The 20,780-nt window shown below is 40.6% G+C and overlaps 1 protein-coding gene across 30 annotated transcripts in view; it reads left to right on the forward strand.

The window, feature by feature from the left end:
* REPS2 (RALBP1 associated Eps domain containing 2) overlaps positions 1–20,780 on the forward strand; it is a 196,101-nt gene that overhangs the window by 64,114 nt on the left and 111,207 nt on the right. For 15 of the 30 annotated variants that reach the window (XM_077988221.1, XM_002808517.4, XM_015127008.3 and 12 more), the window contains exons 3-5: positions 7,921–8,069; positions 10,839–10,965; positions 15,058–15,155. In XM_077988221.1, coding sequence (XP_077844347.1) covers positions 7,921–8,069; positions 10,839–10,965; positions 15,058–15,155 — 374 coding nt within the window. The remainder of the gene's footprint in view (positions 1–7,920; positions 8,070–10,838; positions 10,966–15,057; positions 15,156–20,780) is intronic. The other 15 variants (XM_077988222.1, XM_015127007.3, XM_015127009.3 and 12 more) reach the window with 1 other exon arrangement.

Consider the following 20,780-nt stretch of genomic DNA (forward strand, 5'->3'; position numbering starts at 1 on the left):
AACCCTCCCTATCTCTTAGGGCTAGGAGAGAAATCTTTTGAGTGTGACAACCAGTTTGGTAATTCATAGAAAAGACAGGATAGGAAGCCCAAGCGTAAAGAAAGAAACCCAGGAGGTAAGGTTGTAGCTGGCTCTGTGTGTGTGTGTGTGTGTGTGTGTGTGATGTGTGTGTGGTGTGTGTGTGCGTCCACACAGTGTCTCTGTATTTTGAGCACTGAATACTATCTTGGGATGTCTCAAGCTAAGGTCAGCTCATCCTTTCTGACTAATGTCCAACCCAATCCCCCTTTGCTTTTTTTCCCTCAGTGTTCCTTTGTCGATTTCCTTTACACCCTCTCTCAGCCCTGCTACAGGGACACAGAGCTGCTTTGGACAAAGTTCACCTATGCAGGTTCACTGACTGTATGGCTGGGCACTTGTGTTTTCTAGGGGTCTGTCCCTCTACCCCATACCCCTGTCGTTAGCTCTATTGTTGCTCCTTCCCAAAGGGTCTCCCCAACCTTCTGAGCTGTGGATTCCCACCTTATTTGTAAAAATCTTTGTTGTGGGATTCTTTGACAATCTAGTAAAAGCTCTGGATCTTAGCAGGAAAATACACATTGACATTAAAATAAAACATTGTAAAAAATGTTGCCTTCAATGTCAACGGAGTTTCTGGACCCCTAGAGCTGGTTCATGGAGCCCAGTGAAGAGCCCTTCTTCTAGAGAAATGTAATGTATGGGATGGATATAGAGGATGTAAGTTGGAAGAGACATAGTGGAGAAATTGAAGCCCAAAGAGGCAAAATAAAGGGGATGCTGCTTGTTAGCAGCAGAGCCCAGTGGATTGTGGACCTCCTAACTCACTCCTGGGGTTCTACCCTTGGTATGGCCAGGAAATTTAACTTATCCACCATCCTCCGCTGCCACAAATTTACAGGATCACCCTTCCCATTGTAACCTCCACCCCACCATCTAGCTATTACCTACCCATTTCCTAATTGACAAGAGGTATTTCAGATCAATGGGTAGATAGGAGGATAATAGGAGACTAGATGGCTTTGATTACTCAGGCCTGGGTTGATAAGACTGGCCTGATGTTTTTTTGTTTTTTGCTTTCCCCCAAAGTAACTTCAGGAAAATGTGTAGGGATGGTTTCACTTTGGAATTGTGGAACATTATTGTCATAATTCTTTGTTAACCTATAAGTAGCTGGTATAAGTGAATAGGTAAGAAAATGTAGTGGGAGAGAAGGGAGCCAGGAGTCAGGAGTCAAGAATTTTTGTTATGGTCATAGCTCTGCCACTATATTGCTACATGACTAAGACAAGTCTTGCTCTCCCTTTCCTGGGCTTATTTCCTTAACTGCAAAATGCAGACATTTGAGCAGGTTTTCTCTAGATTATTTTCTGAAATGCCACAGTTTCATGCTAAATGTTCAAATCTGTACTAGAAAGAATTTTAATGTTCAGGATGGCAATATAGCCTTGTGTCTGGGAATGTAGGTCCTAGCAATAGGCTACCTCGTTATGAATCTTTCCTTCATTACCTTTTATTTGTGTGGCCTCAGGCAAGTTTCTTAATTTCTCTGTTTCAAATGACTCACTGGAAGAAAAGATATACCAGTAACACCTGCCTTATAGAGTTGTTGTAAGCACAAAATCAGGGAATCCCTTATCAAACATTGTAGAAAAGCATCTACAACTATGTTATTTAATATGGTAGCCACTTGCCATGTGTGGCTATTGAGCACTTGAAGTGTGGCAGTGTGGCTAGTGTGACTGAGAAGCTGAATTTTTAATTAAATGATTTAAATAAAAGGCTTCAAACACTAAAATATTTTCTGTTAAATGCAACCTTATTGATTTAGTAGGACCACATTTCACTTCAACCTTGAATTCTGTAAGACGAGGGTCAGCAACCTTTTTCTATAAAGGGTCAGATAGATTTTGTGGGCAGTATGATTTTGGTTACAACTACTCAACTCTGTTGTTGTAGTATGAAAGTAGCCATGGACAACGTGTAAACAGAGGAACATGGCTGTGTGCTAATAAAACTTTATTTATAAACACAGAAATTTGAATTTTTAAAATTTTTTTATTTTTTATTTTTGAGACAGAGTCTCACTCTTGTCACCCAGGCTGGAGTGCTGCAGAGGCATGATCTCAGCTCACTGCCACCTCCGCCTTCCATGTTCAAGCTATTCTCCTGCCTCAGCCTCCCAAAGTAGCTGGGACTACAGGCCTGTGCTACCATGCCTGGCTAATTTTTGTATTTTAGTAGAGATGGGGTTTCACCATGTTGGTCAGGTTAGTCTCAAACTCCTGACCTCAAATGATCTGCCCGCCTTGGTCTCCCAAAGTGCTGGGATTACAGGGGTGAGCCACTGCGCCTGGACTGACATTTGAATTTCATATAATGTTTACATCATGAAATATTTTTCTTTTGTTTTTTGTTTTTTGGCAAATATTCAAACATTGTACTTGCGGGATGTACAGAAATAGGCAGCAGACTAGATTTGGTTCTTAGGTATACACCCAAGATAAATAAATTCATGTCCATCAAAAAACATTTAGAAGAATTTCACAGCAGCTTTATTTACAATGGCCCCACACTGGAAACAACCCAAATGTTTATCACAGGATAATGGATTAAAATTTTCAATATATTATTTTTTTTTTTTCTTGAAACAGGGTCTTGCTCTGTCACCTAGACTGGAGTGTAGTGGCACCATTTCGATTCACTGCAACCTCCACCTTCCAGGCTCAAACCATCCTCCCACCTCAGCCTCCTGAGTAGCTGGGACTATAGGTGTGCGCCACCACACCTGGCTGATTTTTGTATTTTTTGTAGAGATGGGGTTTCGCCATGTTGCCCACACTGGTCTTGAACTTCTGAGCTCAAACAATCTGCCTACCTCGGCCTCCCAAAGTGCTGGGATTACTGGTGTGAGCTACTGCTCCCGGCTCAATATATTCTTAAAAGTGGATTGCTCCATAGCAATGAAAAAGAATGAATTATGTGTGCAATGCATTGGGTGATTATCACAGATAAAAAGGTTGTAAAAGAAGCTAGTCACAGGAACAAATACTGTATGATTCAATTTATGAAGTTCCATAATGGCAAAGATAATCTGCAAGTATAGAAATTAGTACAGAGGTTGCTGGGTGGAGCAAAGGGAGGTGATTACTGGAAAGGAACATGAAGGAAAATTCTGTATCTTAATTTGGGAATTTGAGTGTTGGTTACAGGGAGATATATATATATATATATATATATATGTTTGTGTATATATATTTGTCAAAATTCTTCAAGTGGAACACTTACAGTTCCCTATAAATCATCCCACCATACAGAATATTCTTTACATAATTTAAAAAGAAATCAATTAGCTGCTTACATTTAACATTATAATAATAATAAAATACAGATTTCTGGCCACAATGGCTCACATTCTGATGTAGCAACTATCAACTAGAGCTGTGCTGTTTCAGTATGGTATCCAGTAGCTGCATGTGGCTATTGAGCACATAAAATGTGACAAGTACGAATTGAGGTATGCAAGGAGGGTAAAATATACATGGGAGTTTGAAGGCTTAATATGAAAAAATAATGTAAAATATTTCATTAATAGTTTTTAATGTTGATTGCATGTTGAAATGATAATACTGGATTAAAATAGATTATTAAAATTTTGCCATTAAAAATGTTTTGACATAGAAATTTTTTAATTGTGATAAAATACAAATAAAATTTCCCATCTTAACCATTTTAAATGTATAATTCAGCAATATGTAAATATGGTCACATTGTTGTGTAACTAGTTTCTAGAACCTTTTCACTTCACCTTACAAAATGGAAACTCTGTATTCATTAATATTCATTAAACACCTTCCCATTTTCTTTTTCACTTCACCTTACAAAATGGAAACTCTGTATTCATTAATATTCATTAAACACCTTCCCATTTTCTTTTTCCTACCCAGTTCTTGGCAACTGACTATTTTTTTTTTTTTTTTTTTGTGAGTACAGTAACGCGATCATGGCTTACTGCTACCTCCGCCTCCCAGGCTCAAGAGATTCTTGTGCCTCAGCCTCCCGAGTAGCTGGGATTACAGGCGCATGCACCACTACACCTAGCTAATTTTTGTATTTTTAGTAGAGATGGGGTTTTGTCATGTTGGCCAGGTTGGTCTTGAACTCCTGGCCTCAAGTGATCCGCCCACCTCAGCCTCCCAAAGTGCTGGGATTACAAGCATGAACCACTGCACCTGGCCTGCCCATCTACTTTCTGCTTCCATGAGTTTGACTACTCTTGATGCCTCGTATAAGTGAAACCACACAGTACCTGTCTTTTCGTGACCAGCTTATTTCACTTCCTTTTTTAAAAAAAATGTGGCTCATTCTTTTTTGGCAGATAATGTTGAAACACTGTGAACAGCTGCTGCCATTTTGATGGAACATGAGTTCTCTTCCCAGTACCCTCCCCTCCGTATTGTCTAGCTAAAGAGGCTCAATGTCACTTGCCATTTATTATTGCATTTATGCTGTTTACATTTTTTCTAATGGATTGAGGAAATTGAGGTATTTCTTTTTTTCTTTTCTTTTTTGAGTGACAGGGTCACCCAGGCTGGAGTGCAGTGACATGATGCAGCCTTGAACTCTTGGACTCAAGCGATCTTCCTGCCTCAGGCTCCTGAGTAGCTGGGACTACAGGCATATGCCACCATGCCTAGCTGATTTTTTAATTTTTTTTTTTTAACAGATGGTGTCTTACTGTGTTGTCCAGGCTGGTCTCAAACTGCTAGGCTCAAGCGATCCTCCCACCTCGGTCTCCCAAAGTGCTGGGATTACAGGCATGAGCCACCACTCTCAGCCTAAAGTATTCCTAATATATCTGTATCTCTATCAAATATGGGGAAACAAAGGATTTTTCTCTTTTGTAGAGGGTCAAGTGTTTAAAAAGGAGCAGGCATAATTTTCTTTATGGAAGGGAAAAATAGTCATTTATATTTAATATACAAAGCATTTCTATGTTCAAAGAATGTAACCTAAGATACCATTATGAAACAAATTGTCATCTTGGATGGCCACTCTCATTGTCTCTTCAGACCCTCTGAACATTTAGTTTGAACTCTTACTTTGTTTGCTGTGTGTTAATTCAATTCAGTTTGGGAGACAAGATTCTAACCAATGACTATAAATAGACCTTCTTCTTGACAGAATCATTGTATAGCAGATACTTTATTAATTTTTTCAACGTTTCACTATCAAATTTTGTGTACATGTGACTAGGAAGAACACTAATCTGAGTATGGTGACTCATGCCTGTAATCCCAGCACTTTAGGAGGCCAAGGCGGGAGGATTGCTTGAGCTCAGGAATTTGAGACCTGTCTGGGCAATATAGCAAGACCCCATCTCTATGAAAAATAAAAAAAGAAATTAGCCAGCATGGTGGCAAGCACCTGTAGTCCCAGCTACTCGGGAGGCTGAGGCAGGAGGATCAGTTGAGTCTGGGAGTTCAAGGCTGCAATGAACTATGTTAGTGCCACTGCACTTTAGTCTGAGAGACAGACTTTGTCTCAAAAAAACAAAAACCAAAAACCAAAAAAAAAAAATTCAGACTGAAAATTTACAAGCTACTTTTACCTTTCACTTCTTAAAAGCTTGCATCAGTTTAAGGGAAATGGCACCTTCATGAAAGTTTTCCATGATAAGAATATTATTATGTATGGTTACAATTCTGTTAAGTTAGAGTTGCTTAGAACCACATGACCAAATAAAGTATGAGATAAATTCAGCTGTATTTTATCTTTTGCTGTTTGGTGGCTGTCTGGGGTAGAGAGGTGGTTTTCTAGGCACATAGTTCTAAATAAGTGTCATAGACAGGGTGGAAGAATGTGTGAAGTGATAGTGTCCTAGACGATATCTGAGAGCCCTACTTAAGTCCTATTAATTGATATTCATAATTCAGTTAGTGTATTCCATTGCTCCTTGGAGGTATCTGTTGAATGCCAGTAAGACACTGGTCAGGGAGCTTATAAATACTGAGCATTTATTTCTTTTCTCCCTCAAGAAGTACTTGGAAGTAGAGTCATCCTCTTATGGGCAGATCAGGGTGCAAATTATTTTATGTGATCTTGTTTCATCTTTTTAGATCCTTTTTCCAGACCGAGCTGGAGCACATACCTGAGACCTAAACCATAGTATTAGCTTATATTTGATTTACTAAGAATCTAGATTTTCTTTTCTCTTGCTTTTTTGCTTTTGAAGCCCATTCCTGCTTTGAGTACTGGAGAGCTGCCTGAGATTGGGAAACATTAAGATTGGTTACTCTATTTATGTCTCTTGGGTCCTTGGCTGATTGATCACACAGGGGTTTGTCATATTGCCTGTTCCTTTTTTTTTTTTTTTCTCTGGGACAGAATTTTGCTCTTGTTGCCCAGGCTGGAGTGTAGTGGCATGATCTTGGCTCACTGCAACCTCTGCCTCCTGGGTTTAAGCAATTCTCCTGCCTCAGCCTCCCGAGTAGCTGGGATTACAGGCGCCTGCCACCACACCTGGCTAATTTTTGGTATTTTTAGTAGAGACCGGGTTTTACCAGGTTGGCCAGGCTAGTTTCGAACTCCTGACCTCAGGAGATCCACCCGCCTTCGCCTCCCGAAGTGCTGGGATTATAGGCGTGAGTGAGCCACTGTGCCCGGCCACCTGCTTCTTTGAATCAAATGTGGACATAGCAACTAAAAATAAACATCATGTGGATGTTAGAGAACCAGGGGCCTTCTTTGCCTGGGGAGCTCTAGGATACTTGCTTGCTGTTGCTAAGATGTTTTCTGGCCTTAGCACAGCATCAATCATTGAAAGTACAGCTGTGTTTTTGGAATAGAGAGATGATGGAAGTGCAAAGGCACACTGATGAGTATTATCCTGAACAATGGATACAGATGCAAATCATTATGCATAATCCATAGTGTCCCCATTTTTGTAGGGTTTTGTGCTACGTGATTGTGTGTGATTTGATGTGCTGAGAACTAGAAGTGTGCCAAAGTATCATTTCCGCTTTCAGAATAGTTTTGTTAGAATTTTGAAAGATAAGTAAATATACCAGACCGTTGCATTTCAACTCTTTGTAGCATTTTGAGTGGCTAATGGTTTTGACAGTAGAATGTGGCTGAATGATAGATTGATTGCTCTGACTTGATATTGTGGCTGAATGATAGATTGATTGCTCTGTCTTGATATTGTTTTCCTGATTCCATTATGAAAAGACAACCAGAGATTGGATGTGAAAATTCCTTAATTACATAGGGTGAGAAACTGTTCTACCCACTACGTTTGCCCTAGAAACAAGGGACCTTTCTGTAGAGCACTGGTTAAGAACCAGCTTGCCTGCATTCAAACCTTGGCTCTGCCACAGATGAATTGTGTGATCTTGGGGACATTACTTAGCTCCTTTATGACTGTTTCCACTTTTGTAATGGTGGGGGTGGTAATGATAGTACAGAGTTCATCGTACAGAGTTGTTGCGAGGATTAAATGAGTTAATATTTGGAAATCTTTCATACTGTGCCTGGCATATTTAAGTACTATGTGAATTTTACCTGCCACCATTTGTCATTTATTATTGTATTATGCAATGTCATATCCTTTTTCTTGGTTGTTGAACTGAAGGATGAAATGGGAGATCAGTCCCAAATCTGAATTTATTCTGCGATTTGGCAACATTGAAAAATGTTAAACCAGAATACTTTGGTTAAACTATAGCATTTTAAAAATCATGACATTATTATAGGAGTACTCATTGTTTCTAAATCTAAATTTATATTTAGTGCTCTGGAATTTTTCCTCAAAAATGATTCATCTTTTGGCCATCGAGTTCCCCTTTTTTGCAGTTTTTAAATAAAGTCTGACTGGAGCTTCTCTAATTTCTGGTCCTAAAGAATTGCCTCTGCCTCGCTTTATGATGTCAAAGAATGATGGTGAGATACGATTTGGGAATCCAGCTGAGCTGCATGGAACTAAGGTTCAGATTCCATATTTAACTACAGAAAAAAATTCCTTCAAAAGAATGGACGATGAGGATAAACAGGTAAACAGTTTAATCAGACATGTTCATTTGATTCTGACCATGAAACCGCATGTAGCAGGGCCTCGTATCTACTGTTCAGCTTCCAGCAAATCTCATCATCTGGAACCCAATTACAGACTTGGAAGTGAGCCAGTAAAGTTTTCTCTTAGCAAGAAAGAAAGACTGACACATATGAATCACCACCAGCCACTTAAAGGCCCTTTAGAGCCTACTTTAAAGTAGAATTGTGTCTAAAATAAGGCTACCAATTTAATACATTTATTGATTTCACTAGGTCAGTGGTTTTCTAAATGGATTCTTGGAAATGTAACTTCCAGGAGTTTTTAATGGGTTCTCTTCTACAAAAAGAAGTCTGTGGAAAAGATTTCTCCTATTATAATAAATGTGTTTGGAGAATGCTGCTTCATATTCCCTTGTTGAGGGAAGAACTAAATCCTTAGTCTTGGAAATTTGTAGAGCACATTAGCACGGTAAAGGCCCTGAGAAGTTCTGCAGTGAAGATACCTGGAAATCTGTGTTTACTAAACTTTTTTCACCAGGAAATTCTTTCTTGCGGAACATATTTGGAATACTATCTTGGGAAATGCTGCCATTACCCATTTAGCAGGTTTGGAACCAGAATAGGGAGGATAGGCTGTTAAAATTAGACTACTAATTGCAATAGTCAGATGATGATTGGTGGAGACAACAGTATAAAATCTCAGAAGAGTGGGCCTATCCAGAAGAAGTAAATAGTCTACACATTAGTGTACCCTGCAGGCATCAAGCTACAAGATACTTCCAGCAAAGATACTGAATCATGCAGAGAAGTCAAATTATGTTCAACATAGTGTCTTCTATAAGGTAAATACATTTATTATATCATAGGAACACTTGAGGCTGGGCACGGTGGCTCACGCCTGTAATCCCAGCACTTAGGAGGCCAAGGTGGGTTTATCACAAGAGGTCAGGAGTTCAAGACCAGCCTGGCCAACATGGCGAAACCCTGTCTCTACTAAAAATACAAAAATTAGCCAGGCGTGGTGGCATGCACCTGTTGTCCCAGCTACTTGGAAGGCCGAGGCAGGAGAATGGCTTGAATCCAGGAGGCGGAGGTTGCAGTGAGCCGAGATCACATCACTGCACTCTAGCCTGGGCCACAGAGCAAGACTGTGTCTCAAAAAAAAAAAAAAAAAAAAAAGGAAGACTAGAATGAAAATGTTTTTAAAATGCAATGAATATTAAACGATTATGTTGGAAAACTAACTTCTGTGACTTAACCTGTGATGTTGTATAGATGAGGTGTTGCTACAGAAGTTTTATGTGGATAGTTAGGGGAGGTGTAGCACATCCTGTTAAACAATTCCATGTACTGTCACTTTCATAATTCTGACACATTTTAAACCAGTTCTTCAGGAATATATTTAAAAAGGAGGAGGTATAGGAATTTTCAGTCAGTATTCTTTGGCATATTTTCCCACCAGCATTTGGAGAGGAATGAGGGTCCACTGTCCCACAGTGGTTGATGGCCTGCGAAATTTCCAGGCCCAGTCCCTGACTTTGTGAATGAGAATATATCCTTTCACTTCAGGCTGAGTTTATGCATGCCCCACCCAGTCTATGGGTGTGAGCTTATGCTTTAGAGCAAATATGTTGCTTTTGTTTTGAAGAAGAGTATTTGATCAGCATTTCAGATTACATGTTTTTCTTTAGACTAAGGGAGCCTATATATATATAGTCTGTGTGTTGATAAAAAGCATTGTTTTGGCTGGGTGCAGTGGCTCACGCCTGTAATCTCAGCACTTTGGGAGGCCGAAGCAGGAGGATTGCTTGAGCCCAGGAATTCAAGACCAGCTTGGACAACATAGCAAGATCTCATTTCTAAAAAAAAAAAAATTAGCTGTGCGTGGTGGTGCATGCCTGTAGTCTCAGCTACTGGGGAGGCTGAAGTGGGAGGATTGCTTGAGCCCAGGAAGTCAAGGCTGCAGTGAGCTGTGATCACGCCACTGTGCCGCAGCCTGGGTGACAGAACAAGACCCTGTCTCAAAAAGCACTGTTTTTTTGTTACCTGAATACTCCAAAGTTACCAGTCTACTAATAAAGTTTTTTTTTTTTTTTAAAGAGGAAACCCAGCAGCAGATAAGGTTGCTTACTTTGCCTAGGGTTCTACATCAGGTTCATATTTGAATTGAGATTCAAATTGTAGCTTGTTAATATTTCATCTTAGTGTTTGGGAGTAAGCTGGTTGGAATGGTTTACCTATAATGAATTGTTTTGCAGTCTCTCGCTGTTAAAAAAAAAAAAGCTAGCATTTTACTTTGACATAGTAAGCTCCAAGAATATTAAGTATTAATCATTTAGAAATATATATTTTAATATTCACATTTGCTGGAAGACTTGATAAGTGTAAATCCAGGAAATAAATTTATTAATGAACGAAAATGAAGTCTATCCACAGAGAGATCATAGTTGGGAGTAGGTATGAGTGTTATTTCGTGTGATCAGTGTCTTTCATTTTCCAGAGGAAAATATTATTGGAATAACTAAAAGTGTTTCAGGCTGCTTTTAGTAATTTAGGTAACTCAGCACTGATGAGATTTTATTCTCTGGGAGACTTTTTGAATCCTCAGACACTGCTGTTTAACCATGCTGCATTTTTGAGAAAACATTTCCCCCCATTTGTTAAACCAGCTGGGTCACCAGCAGTAGAGTTGCGTTATGCTTCCTGACTGCAGCTCAGAACGCCAGGCTTGAGTGATCGCCTCTGAACTCTGATCTGGTTCTTTGAAGCAGGAAACACAGTCTCCCACGATGTCACCCCTCGCCTCCCCTCCTTCTTCCCCGCCTCATTACCAGAGGGTGCCCTTGAGCCATGGCTACAGCAAACTGCGGAGCAGCGCAGAACAGATGCATCCAGGTAAGAGGCGACCTGGGGGCCAGCTGTCCCAGGCAGTGTCTTAGAGACTCCTTAATTTACCAGTCAGTGATGCTTCAAGCTGCTTAATTTCCTGATTTAATTACCCCTGTCTTTGGAAACATGGCTCAATTTAATTTTATATTCTCAAGCAAGGTTTTTTTAAAAAATGGATTTAAATATATTTGAATAATGTTTCGTCTCCTGTCCTAGAAATTAGTTCATCTTTAGACTTTTAAACAACAAGATGATTTAATCTTTCATACACAGATTTTATTGAGTAGAACATACCATGTTAAGGGCTTGTATTTTTTTGGAATTGTTATTCCTTTCTGCAAACACACTGAAGATATTTATATAGTAACTGCTTTAATGAAATTTCTTAAGAAATATAACCGCAAAAGCAAAAGAGTTGATCCAGTCTTTGAAGACTGAGCACATAAATGAAAATATATAGGTCCTGTGCTTTGGAATAAGGATAAAGGAAATGCTAGGGGTAGCATTTTGCTGAGGGGTATGTAGCATGCACAGTTGTGGGGTTGCCTCCTTGCTCACATTTATGCTCTGCTGGCCTCGTTAGGTAGTAAAATACGTTAGTTCTGAGGATGACTTGCAGAGTTCGCTGCTCAGGTTGCAGTACCTAAAGCACTGGAAATTCACTGCAGCATCTTGTCCTCCTGGGTTTCAGACTCCTAGTTTAAGATATGACCAATTTAAAGATATTCTAGAATTGGATATCTGAAACTGCCCCACCCCCCATTTTATTTTGTGGGCGGTGGCACCAAATGACCCAGTTTCTGCAGGTTTTTTACTGCATTAAAAATAGTGGTGACTTTTAGAGGGACATAGAAATAAAACTGCGTGCTAGGCTGAATAAAGAGAGGCTGTAATCTTGCAGAGAGAAGCAGGCGTGGCATAGTGGCAATAGCTTTTGATTGGAAGCAGAAGGTTTGTGGGTTTCTGTGACTAGCTGTAGGACTGGGCAGACCATTGAACATCTCTGAACCACGATTACCTTTTCTCTCTCATAATGGAGTAACAGTATTCTAGAGGGGTATTAGAGGATCAAGTGAGAATGTGAGTAAAGTCCTATGCACGTGCAAGATGATGTTGATAATGGATGGTAACAAAAAAATCACTGTCCTGTAACTTGAATATCGCAGTGGGGTTAGAAACTAAATGGAATTGAGAATTCTTCATTTTCCTCTTATAGTTTCCCCTGTCTGATTTCCCTATTTTCAGGAGTGGGTTTTTTTTTTTTTTTTTTTTTTCCTATTTCTAATCTTATTTGGGGTTTGGAAGTTGGTTTTCAATTCACAGGTCAAACTGTTTTTGTTCTACTGAGTCAGCCTGTCAGCAAGTTCTACTTTGGTATTCATTATAAAACGTTTCTGTACCTCCTACTTAATGTCCCATTCCCTCCTCATTCCATACAAATTGGGCTTCCATTCGCCCAGTGGTAATGAAGCAGCTTGCTTCTCTCCATCTTTCTTGACTCTCAGCAGCCTGTGCCAAAGCTGTCCATGCCTTCATTTCTTTTCATACTTTTTAAAAAGTGAGGTAAAGTATACATATGATAAAATGTACACATTTTACTTGTTTATTTTTGAGACAGAGTCTCACTTTGTCACTCAGACTGGAGTGCACTGGTGTGATCACGGCACACTGTAGCCTTGATCTCCTAGGTTTGGGTGATCCTCCCTCCTCAGCCTCCTGAGTTGCTGGGATTACAGACATGTGCCACTACACCGGGCTAATTTTCTTTTTGTATTTTTTGTAGAGATAGTGTTTCGCCATGTTGCCCAGGCTAGTCTCGAACCCCTGGACTCAAGCGATCTGCTCTCCTTGTCCTCCCAAAGTACTGGGATTACAGGTGTGAGCCACAGTGCCTGGCCATGCACATGTTTTAAATCTTCAACTTGAGTTTTAGCAAATGGAGAGGCCCATGTAGCTACCACTTCGATCAATAATTGAACATATCCATTATGCCAGAGATGACCCTCTCCAGTCACTCCCTGCCCCCTAATGCAGTCACTGTTCTTATTTTCATCACTATCATTAGTTTTGCTTCTTCCAGAACTTCATACGAATGAAAACACACAGAATGACTGACTGTACTCATAAATGTTTGCCACCTTTCCTTCAGCGTAATGGTTGAAATTTATCTGTATTGTTGTATCAGTAGTTCATTCACTTCAGAGTGATGAAATCTTTAGGTTTTTTTTTTTTTTTTTTTTTTTTTTTTTAACACCTCTCCTTGGAGAAAGATGGTACTTCCAGTTCTTATTAAACCTCTTGTAAGGGGATCAAAGAATTATTTGTTTTGCATTGTATTGCATGCTTGGGGTTTCATTTGGGAAGAAAGAGAGTTGAGTAATAGCTACTTTTTAACCTCCTGAATTCAGATCCAATTGAGGAAGGAGCCAGAAGTCAGAAAATTGATGGCCTGAATATCAGCTTTATTACTGATATAGCTGATCAGAGCACATGTCTTAGATTTGTGACCAGATGGGCTTTAGACACTCACCTTTCCAGTCACAGGCAGGCTTGGCCATCCCAGGTTTCCCACACAAGTAGGAAGAGAAAATCTGCCTCTCCAAAAATGGCCCCCCATGCAGCTGAGTCTTCATCCAAGCCCTACTGATGAGACAGTTCTGTCTCTTCCAAGAGAAGGCCCTTGTAGGTGAGGGATGGAAGCCAAGGGCCAGATGGTGGCTTGTTCCCCCATGTGTCTCCCCTGGAAGTAGAAGTAGAAGCTCTTATGGGAAGCAGAGGCACGTGGGATTCACTTCCTAAGGAAAGCTCATGACCGCTATCACCCCAACCATGCCACAGTTCACTGTGTTTCAAACCTTTTGGCAGAGCGCAATTGGTATTAGTGGTTTAATTCAGTGCTCCATCAACACGGAATGATTTTAAAAGTCCTACTTCTCAGAAGACAATGGCAGCCTACCCGCTGAGACTTACTTTTTAAGATTTGGATTATGTGCTCTCTATGTTTGTTTATTTTGCAGTTTTTATATTTGTATTCATTCGTAGCAGGTTCTTAAAATCTACTTAATGGGTTGCCAGGCAATTGTTTTGCTATTTTAATGTGTGTTAATACATTGTAACGTTTGTGTTCCGGTTACTAGGAAGAAATACAAAAAGCAGATGTGAGCCCAAGAGTGATGTATCATTCTTGATGTGCTATTGTTGTACCTTCTTTATTTTAAAAAGAGCAAACTGTGTTAAACATGAGGTCATAACAGGCTGCTCTGCTCTCTACCTAATTTTATTTGTAAGTAAGCTACAGAAATAAAACATTTTACTTATTTATATATTTTCAAAAACTTGAACTATTAACCTATAGAGATGAGAAATAATTTCAACTTGGGTGATCATTTCTGCTTTCTGTTGGAGCTGCATACTACCTGGTTATGTTTAACTGTCTCCCTGCCATATTGGTAAGGTCATTATTAAGTCTTCTGGAAATAAAAGGAGGGAAAACATACATTTGTTTTTGTGGCTTAAAAAGTTATTTTAAAGGCAGCAAAATTGTTTTTTTAAAGTTTGGTTATTGAATAGTAGAATAATAAATATAAAATATATTCATTTTTGTAGTTTTCTCTACATGATTTTACATTCCGTTTGATTTATTTTTCAAAAATAATGTTGGTTCTTAGTGTTCAAAATGCACATTAGTTTTCTTCTTGGGGAAGTAGATGATCAGTGGAAGACATTTACATAGGGGGATATATAGAATTTACCTCATATTTAGAATTTGAACACTTATGACACTTTTCTAGCTATTGTTGCTTTCTATCCCAATTGAAGTTCTCACTGTTCCACCTTCACAATTTATTCCTAATCTTAACCCAATGTAAATATTTTTCTGCTTATCATGAATTGGTTGAATGTCTTTAGATTGTTTAATGAAATTGTGCCAAAGAGAATCAGGGGTTGTCAGTCCTAGATGGCCCTATGAGTATATACTCATGATTCTGTTACCAGTTCTTTCTTGAAAAGCAGAGGCTGTATCAGTTTGAATGTGAAGTCGTAATTTTTGGATGGAATCTTTGCATACCATGCTGACTTTCCTTTCTGCCTTTTCAGCTCCTTATGAAGCTAGGCAGCCGCTTGTCCAGCCCGAGGGATCCTCATCAGGGGGCCCAGGAACCAAGCCCCTTCGGCATCAGGCTTCCCTTATCCGGGTAAGTGATGATGCAGGGTTATGCCAATGGGACAGTACAGTCAAGCTTTGGACTTCGGGGACATGGCTTTTTGATGGACCCTTTTTTTCATTGAAAGGAAGATATGAAACTGCTCCTTCATGCAGATATTGCATGTCTAGTTTGGTTGCTTGTATAAATTCCTAATTCTTTTCTACTATGTATGTTTCTGTGCCTTCTCAGTGTCTCTAGAATAAACTAGGCTGCTTCTTGATGTTTAGTATATCTAAAATGTCCCTCTGCCTTCACCTGTCTAGTCATTAGCCACCACCTTCAGGAGAGCTTCACTTTTTCTAAAGCAGCCCGTCTTGTCTCTGCCTTATTCTTTATTATTACTCATTTAATGCATGGTTAACTGTTTTCCATTTGTTTTGTGCCTCTAATTACATGGTAAACTTTTGGAAGGCAGAGGTAGTTCTGTATTCTCTCTCAGTGTCTAGACCAAGAGAACAGTTATTGTACAAGTGGCAGCAGCTACTGTTTCCTTATGTAATAAATACAAAAGAAATATGGCAAAAGCTTCTGGCTATACCACAGCTTAGACAATTTCGGCTTCCCTTTCTGCAGTGTTTTCCTTTGGATAAAGAGCTCTTATTTTGTCCTCTGTCTGCAGCTGTTGCCTTGTGTAGTGTCTCTGGGTCCTGTGCTGGGAAGTTATATTCTCAAAGAAGGCTGTGTGTGTGTGTGTGTGTGTGTGTGTGTGTGTACATGCACGCGGGTGTGCAGGTTTACTATTTGACACTAAAGACAAGAGGAAGTGGGGCGGTTTGTATAACATTTCAGTCATCTAACTCGGGAAGAAGGAACATTTTTGCACAGGCACTTCTACTCAGAATAGAAGGGTGGTGTCAGACACTCCCATAAAGACGTGGGCTGCTAGTTTGGAACAGAATAAACAAAGTCTTAAGAAGATCCTGGGGTTCATGGAATACCTTCTGGGGATGGGGCACTGTGTTAGACAGGGTGCAGAACTTGATCTTCTAAGGTGGGACTCTGTGTACAAATAATTTCTTAAAGATAATAATTTAGCCATAGGCTATTTTTTATATTTAATGCTTCCTACAACCATAAGATCTAGTTACTGCTGCTTCTAATAGTATAAGTGAGTTGACTGTGGTTGAGAGAGGTCAAATAGCTGGTCTAAGGTTTCATTCATAACTAGTCAGTGGCAGAGCCAGAATTTGAATCCAGGCCTGTCCAATGTCAAAACCTGCTCCTTTCATTACTTTGGCCTACATTAGAGTCCCATATTACAAGAAGGCTAGGTTCTAGAGTTGGTACATAAAGAAACGTTGGGTGTAGTGAAAAATACTCTTGAAAAATCCCTTATTGGTACCACATTGGAGAACCAATATGCCATTTGCTCCCAGGGCCAGTACAGCTCAGTTTTATCCCCAAGTTGGAAAAGACACTTGTTTCTTCAGCTGAGCTCCAGATGTAGTAGTTGGCTGTGTGTTTAGAGATCCTGTGGTACAAAAATATGTGCCTTTAAGCACGAGAATCACACCCACTGTGGAGTGAGGTTTACGTTAGAAAAGGTATCAGTAGGACTGGGATTTATCCCTAAGCTCTGCAAAATGTGGCTGTGCAGGTTCCTACAGAGTGTGTCCTGGTCTACAGAGGCCAGATCCTGAATGGTTAGGATGATAGTCAAACTACCAGTGCATACTGAGCTTCACAGCAGTGTGACTGGGCTAACCAGACCCTTTCTACTTAGCCCTCTGGATGGCATGGGCATGGATGCTCATTTGGATTGGCACCCTGTGGCTTGTCTTCTAATCTCCACGTTCCCTTTTCTGCTGACAAACATACTTTGGGAGCCCTTCACTCAACTGATATTTAGTGAACACCTATTAAGTGCCAGGCACTGTGTTGAGAATACAGAAATGAGGCATAACACTAACAGTTTCTGCCCTCATGGAGCTACTGGAGAGATGGTCATTAACCAAACCACCACAAAGTAAATATATAATTGTGATATGGGATATCAGTAGGAATTACACTATACTTTGAGGATGAAAATGGGCGTGGGGTATGACCTAGCCTTGAGGGGCAGGGGCTGATCAAAGAAGGCTTCTGGTGGGGGAGCAACATTCGAGTTATGAGAAGGGTACATAGGTGTTACCCAGGTGATGGGGTGGGAGTGCGGGAGCAGGTGAGAAGATGGAGGGAACCACATATACAAAGACATTTCGTATGGGTTTGGCATTTTATGGACATTATCTCTTTCAGTGCCCACAGCTAGCTTATGAAGTAATTAGTGTTGTTATCCCATTTTTCAGATGACAAAACCTGAGATTTAGAGACCTTATTTGATTTGCCCACATTCACAGCTAGGAAGTGGCAGGGCTGGAATTCAAACACTGGACATGATTCCTCAGTCCCTGGCTCAGGAACCAGATGGATGGTGGTGTCACCTGTTGAGTTAGGAAGCCCTAGGTGAAACACTGGCACTGGGGAAAGATCACAAGTTTAGTGTTTGATGTCAGGAACTGAGGTTTTGAGATAGTCCAGAGAAGTTGTTGAAGAACTGGTAGATTACATGGGTCTGGAGCTTGGGAGCAAGCTTAGGCTGGACATAGGTATTTGGCAGCAATTGGCTATCAGAAGGTCTCATGGTATAGTGCAGAAAAAACCAGGCAGGTGCTTGCCCAAGTCCAACAAAACTGTGTGACCTTGGGCAAGTTACTTCTCTTTTCTGTAATACAAATGACTTCGAATGGATTTAACAGCCCATTGTAACAATCAGCAACAGACCGATTCTCTTAATGTGTCTGTGGTTTTCATGGCTGATGTGTTTTTCTTTCCTCTGTTCTTAGGTTTCCTTCTTATGCCTGTTAACTTGGTTTGGCTGGACTCCATGTTCCAGAAAGCAAAATGCCAACCTGAATTAGTCATGTAGATGAGGGGATTTGAAGTGAAGGTTCTTGGTGATAAGGGATTAGTGTTTACTGGGCATGGTGGTAGGCCTAGGCTGGGGTGACTAATTCCCCTCATGTTGCCACGTTAATGTGCCGATGGCAACCTTCTTTCTCTTCTAACTAGTTCTCTGGCCTTGTATTCCAGTTCTTCCTGCCTGGTTACAAGGGAGCATGTCCTCTGGGTCCTGGGGGAAGCCTTTAGGGACTCCCAGCCAATGCTGTTGCAACCCATGGTGTTGGCATTTTAGAGGTGCTTATGCCAATCCAGTGCCTAAACATTGGAATGATTTGTCTTTTTGCTTACTATTTTTAGGAATTTCACTTTTGTTTGGGTGTTGGATTTTTTTCCCTTTGAAATTTCAGACAGTAAGCATATTCTATGTTGGTGGATGGTTGATAGTACTTTGTAAAGAAATTATAAGACTTATTTTCTGCTTCGTCTATTATCACATGTTTAGAGGTTGTTTTGTGGTTTGTTTTTCACAAATTACCCTCAACATCTAGATGGTGTAGTCGTTTGTAATTTTGCTGGCAAAAGATTTAGAATTGCACCCTTTACTCCTTCTGTTCTCGACTGCCTCTGTTTCTGCAAGGGTTGTGAGAAACTTTATGTTAAGCCCTTGTCTTTATTGTTTCCTTGGCAGCTGTGGACATTGACCACCTTCTCGATATGCTCTCATCATTTGGTGTCCATTATGCCTGCTCTCCTGGTTTTCCTCCTGCTTCTATTGCTGCCCCTGCCTCATTTTTTTCAATCCTCCTTCCTCTGCCCTCTGCTTGTTATGCGGGAGACCCCTGGGCCCACTTCTCACTCTACTTACTCTTTAGCTATGTGGATGCTGTTGACCACATAGCACCATCTGCCAGACATCTTCATTCTAATGTTCCACTGTCACTTTCAGCTGACATGTCTTTCTCATAAAATCAGCTTTCACCCTTCCACTCCTAGCTCTACCCACCCATCAGCACAGGCCAGAATGCTGGTCATTGTCTTTGACTTCTCTCTTTCCTTATGCCTGCTCAGTCCCCAAGTCCTGACCATACCACTTTTCAAATAGCTCGTGTCTGTGCTTCTTCGTTCAGGTCATTATCCTTTTCACTGACTGTATTGTATCAGCCTCTCTCTCTTCTTACTTCCACTCTTGCCTTCTCCCAATTCATTATTCTCATTGCACACATAAACGATCTTAAAAACACAAATCTGATCATCCTGCTGACTTGATTGAAGCCTGTCCCTCTCTGCCCATGGCTCTTAACATGTCATCCATGTTGCTGTCTGGCCCTCACCTACCTCTTCAGCCACAGCAGCTCACTGCCACTCTCCCTCCACTCTCTGGCCATTTCCAGGATGGTCAGTGTTCTCTGCATGGGAGCCTTACTCTTCACCCTCACTTTTGCCTTCTTTGTTTTTTCTTTTGTCTCAATGCATCTATACTTTTTTCTCCATTGAGAATGTGAAACGTAAGTGTTTTCTGATATTTTCTTGTATATGCGATGTTTCCTTTTTTTTTTCATTCTTAAAAAGAAAAAGGTCCATTGCTTGTCAGCCCATTTATGTGTGAAACTCAGCCAGAGGGATGGGTGTCTGATCATTATTGGTTTCCCATCTCAGAGGCAACCAGGGTTGCCTGTTTCTTTTGTATCATTCTAGGAACATTTTACACATGTACATGCAAATATGGGTATTCGTATATATTAATGTGTGTGTGTGTGTGTGCATGCACTGTCTGTCTGTCTGTCTGTCTATCTATCTATCTATCTATCTATCTATCTATCTATCTATCTATATTTTTTGAGATGGAGTCTTGCTCTGTTGCCCAGGCTGGGGTGCAGTGGCACAATCTCGGCTCACTGCAAGCTCCACCTCCCAGGTTCATGCCATTCTCCTGCCTTAGCCTCCCGAGTAACTGGGACTACAGGCGCCTGCCACCACCCCCAGCTAATTTTTTGTATTTTTAGTAGAGACGGGGTTTCACCTTGTTAGCCAGGATGGTCTCGATCTCCTGACCTTGTGATCCACCCGCCTCGGCCTCCCAAAGTGCTGGGATTACAGGCATGAGCCACCATGCCCGGCTACATATATATATATTTTAGACGGAGTTTCGTTCTTGTTGCCCAGGCTGGAGTGCAATGGCACCATCTCGGCTCACGGCAACCTCCACCTCCCGGGTTCAAGTGATTCTCCTGCCTCAGCCTCCCAAGTAGCTGGGATTACAGGCATTCTCCACCACTCCTGGCTAATTTTGTATTTTTAGTAGAGATGGGGTTTCTCCATGTTGGTCAGGCTGGTCTGGAACGCCTGACCTCAGGTGATCTGCCCGCCTCAGCCTCCCAAAGTGGTGCAATATATTTTTACCTGACTTTAGGGAGACAGGTTTGGCAAATGAAATATCCTTCCAGCTAGATCGCACTAGAAAAAATTATCTTTTATTTAAAACCAAAACACACTCAATTTTCAAACCCTCAGGATACTGTTGTGATATTTTCTTTGCTTTTTGGAGGGATGAAAAGTAACAGTTTTCTAGAACATATTCTCAACACTCACTACTCTTCTTCAGAGATGAAAAAATGACCAATAGAGTTTAGAGACCTCTGTTACTCTGCCATTCCTCAGGGGGCTTATCTATGTTTTTGGTGTAAGTTTTCTAATGATCAGGTAGGGGAGGGGATGTTAGGCATTGTTAGC

The sequence above is a fragment of the Macaca mulatta genome, chromosome X (assembly GCF_049350105.2).
Source record: "Macaca mulatta isolate MMU2019108-1 chromosome X, T2T-MMU8v2.0, whole genome shotgun sequence".
Taxonomy (NCBI): Eukaryota; Metazoa; Chordata; class Mammalia; order Primates; family Cercopithecidae; genus Macaca; species Macaca mulatta.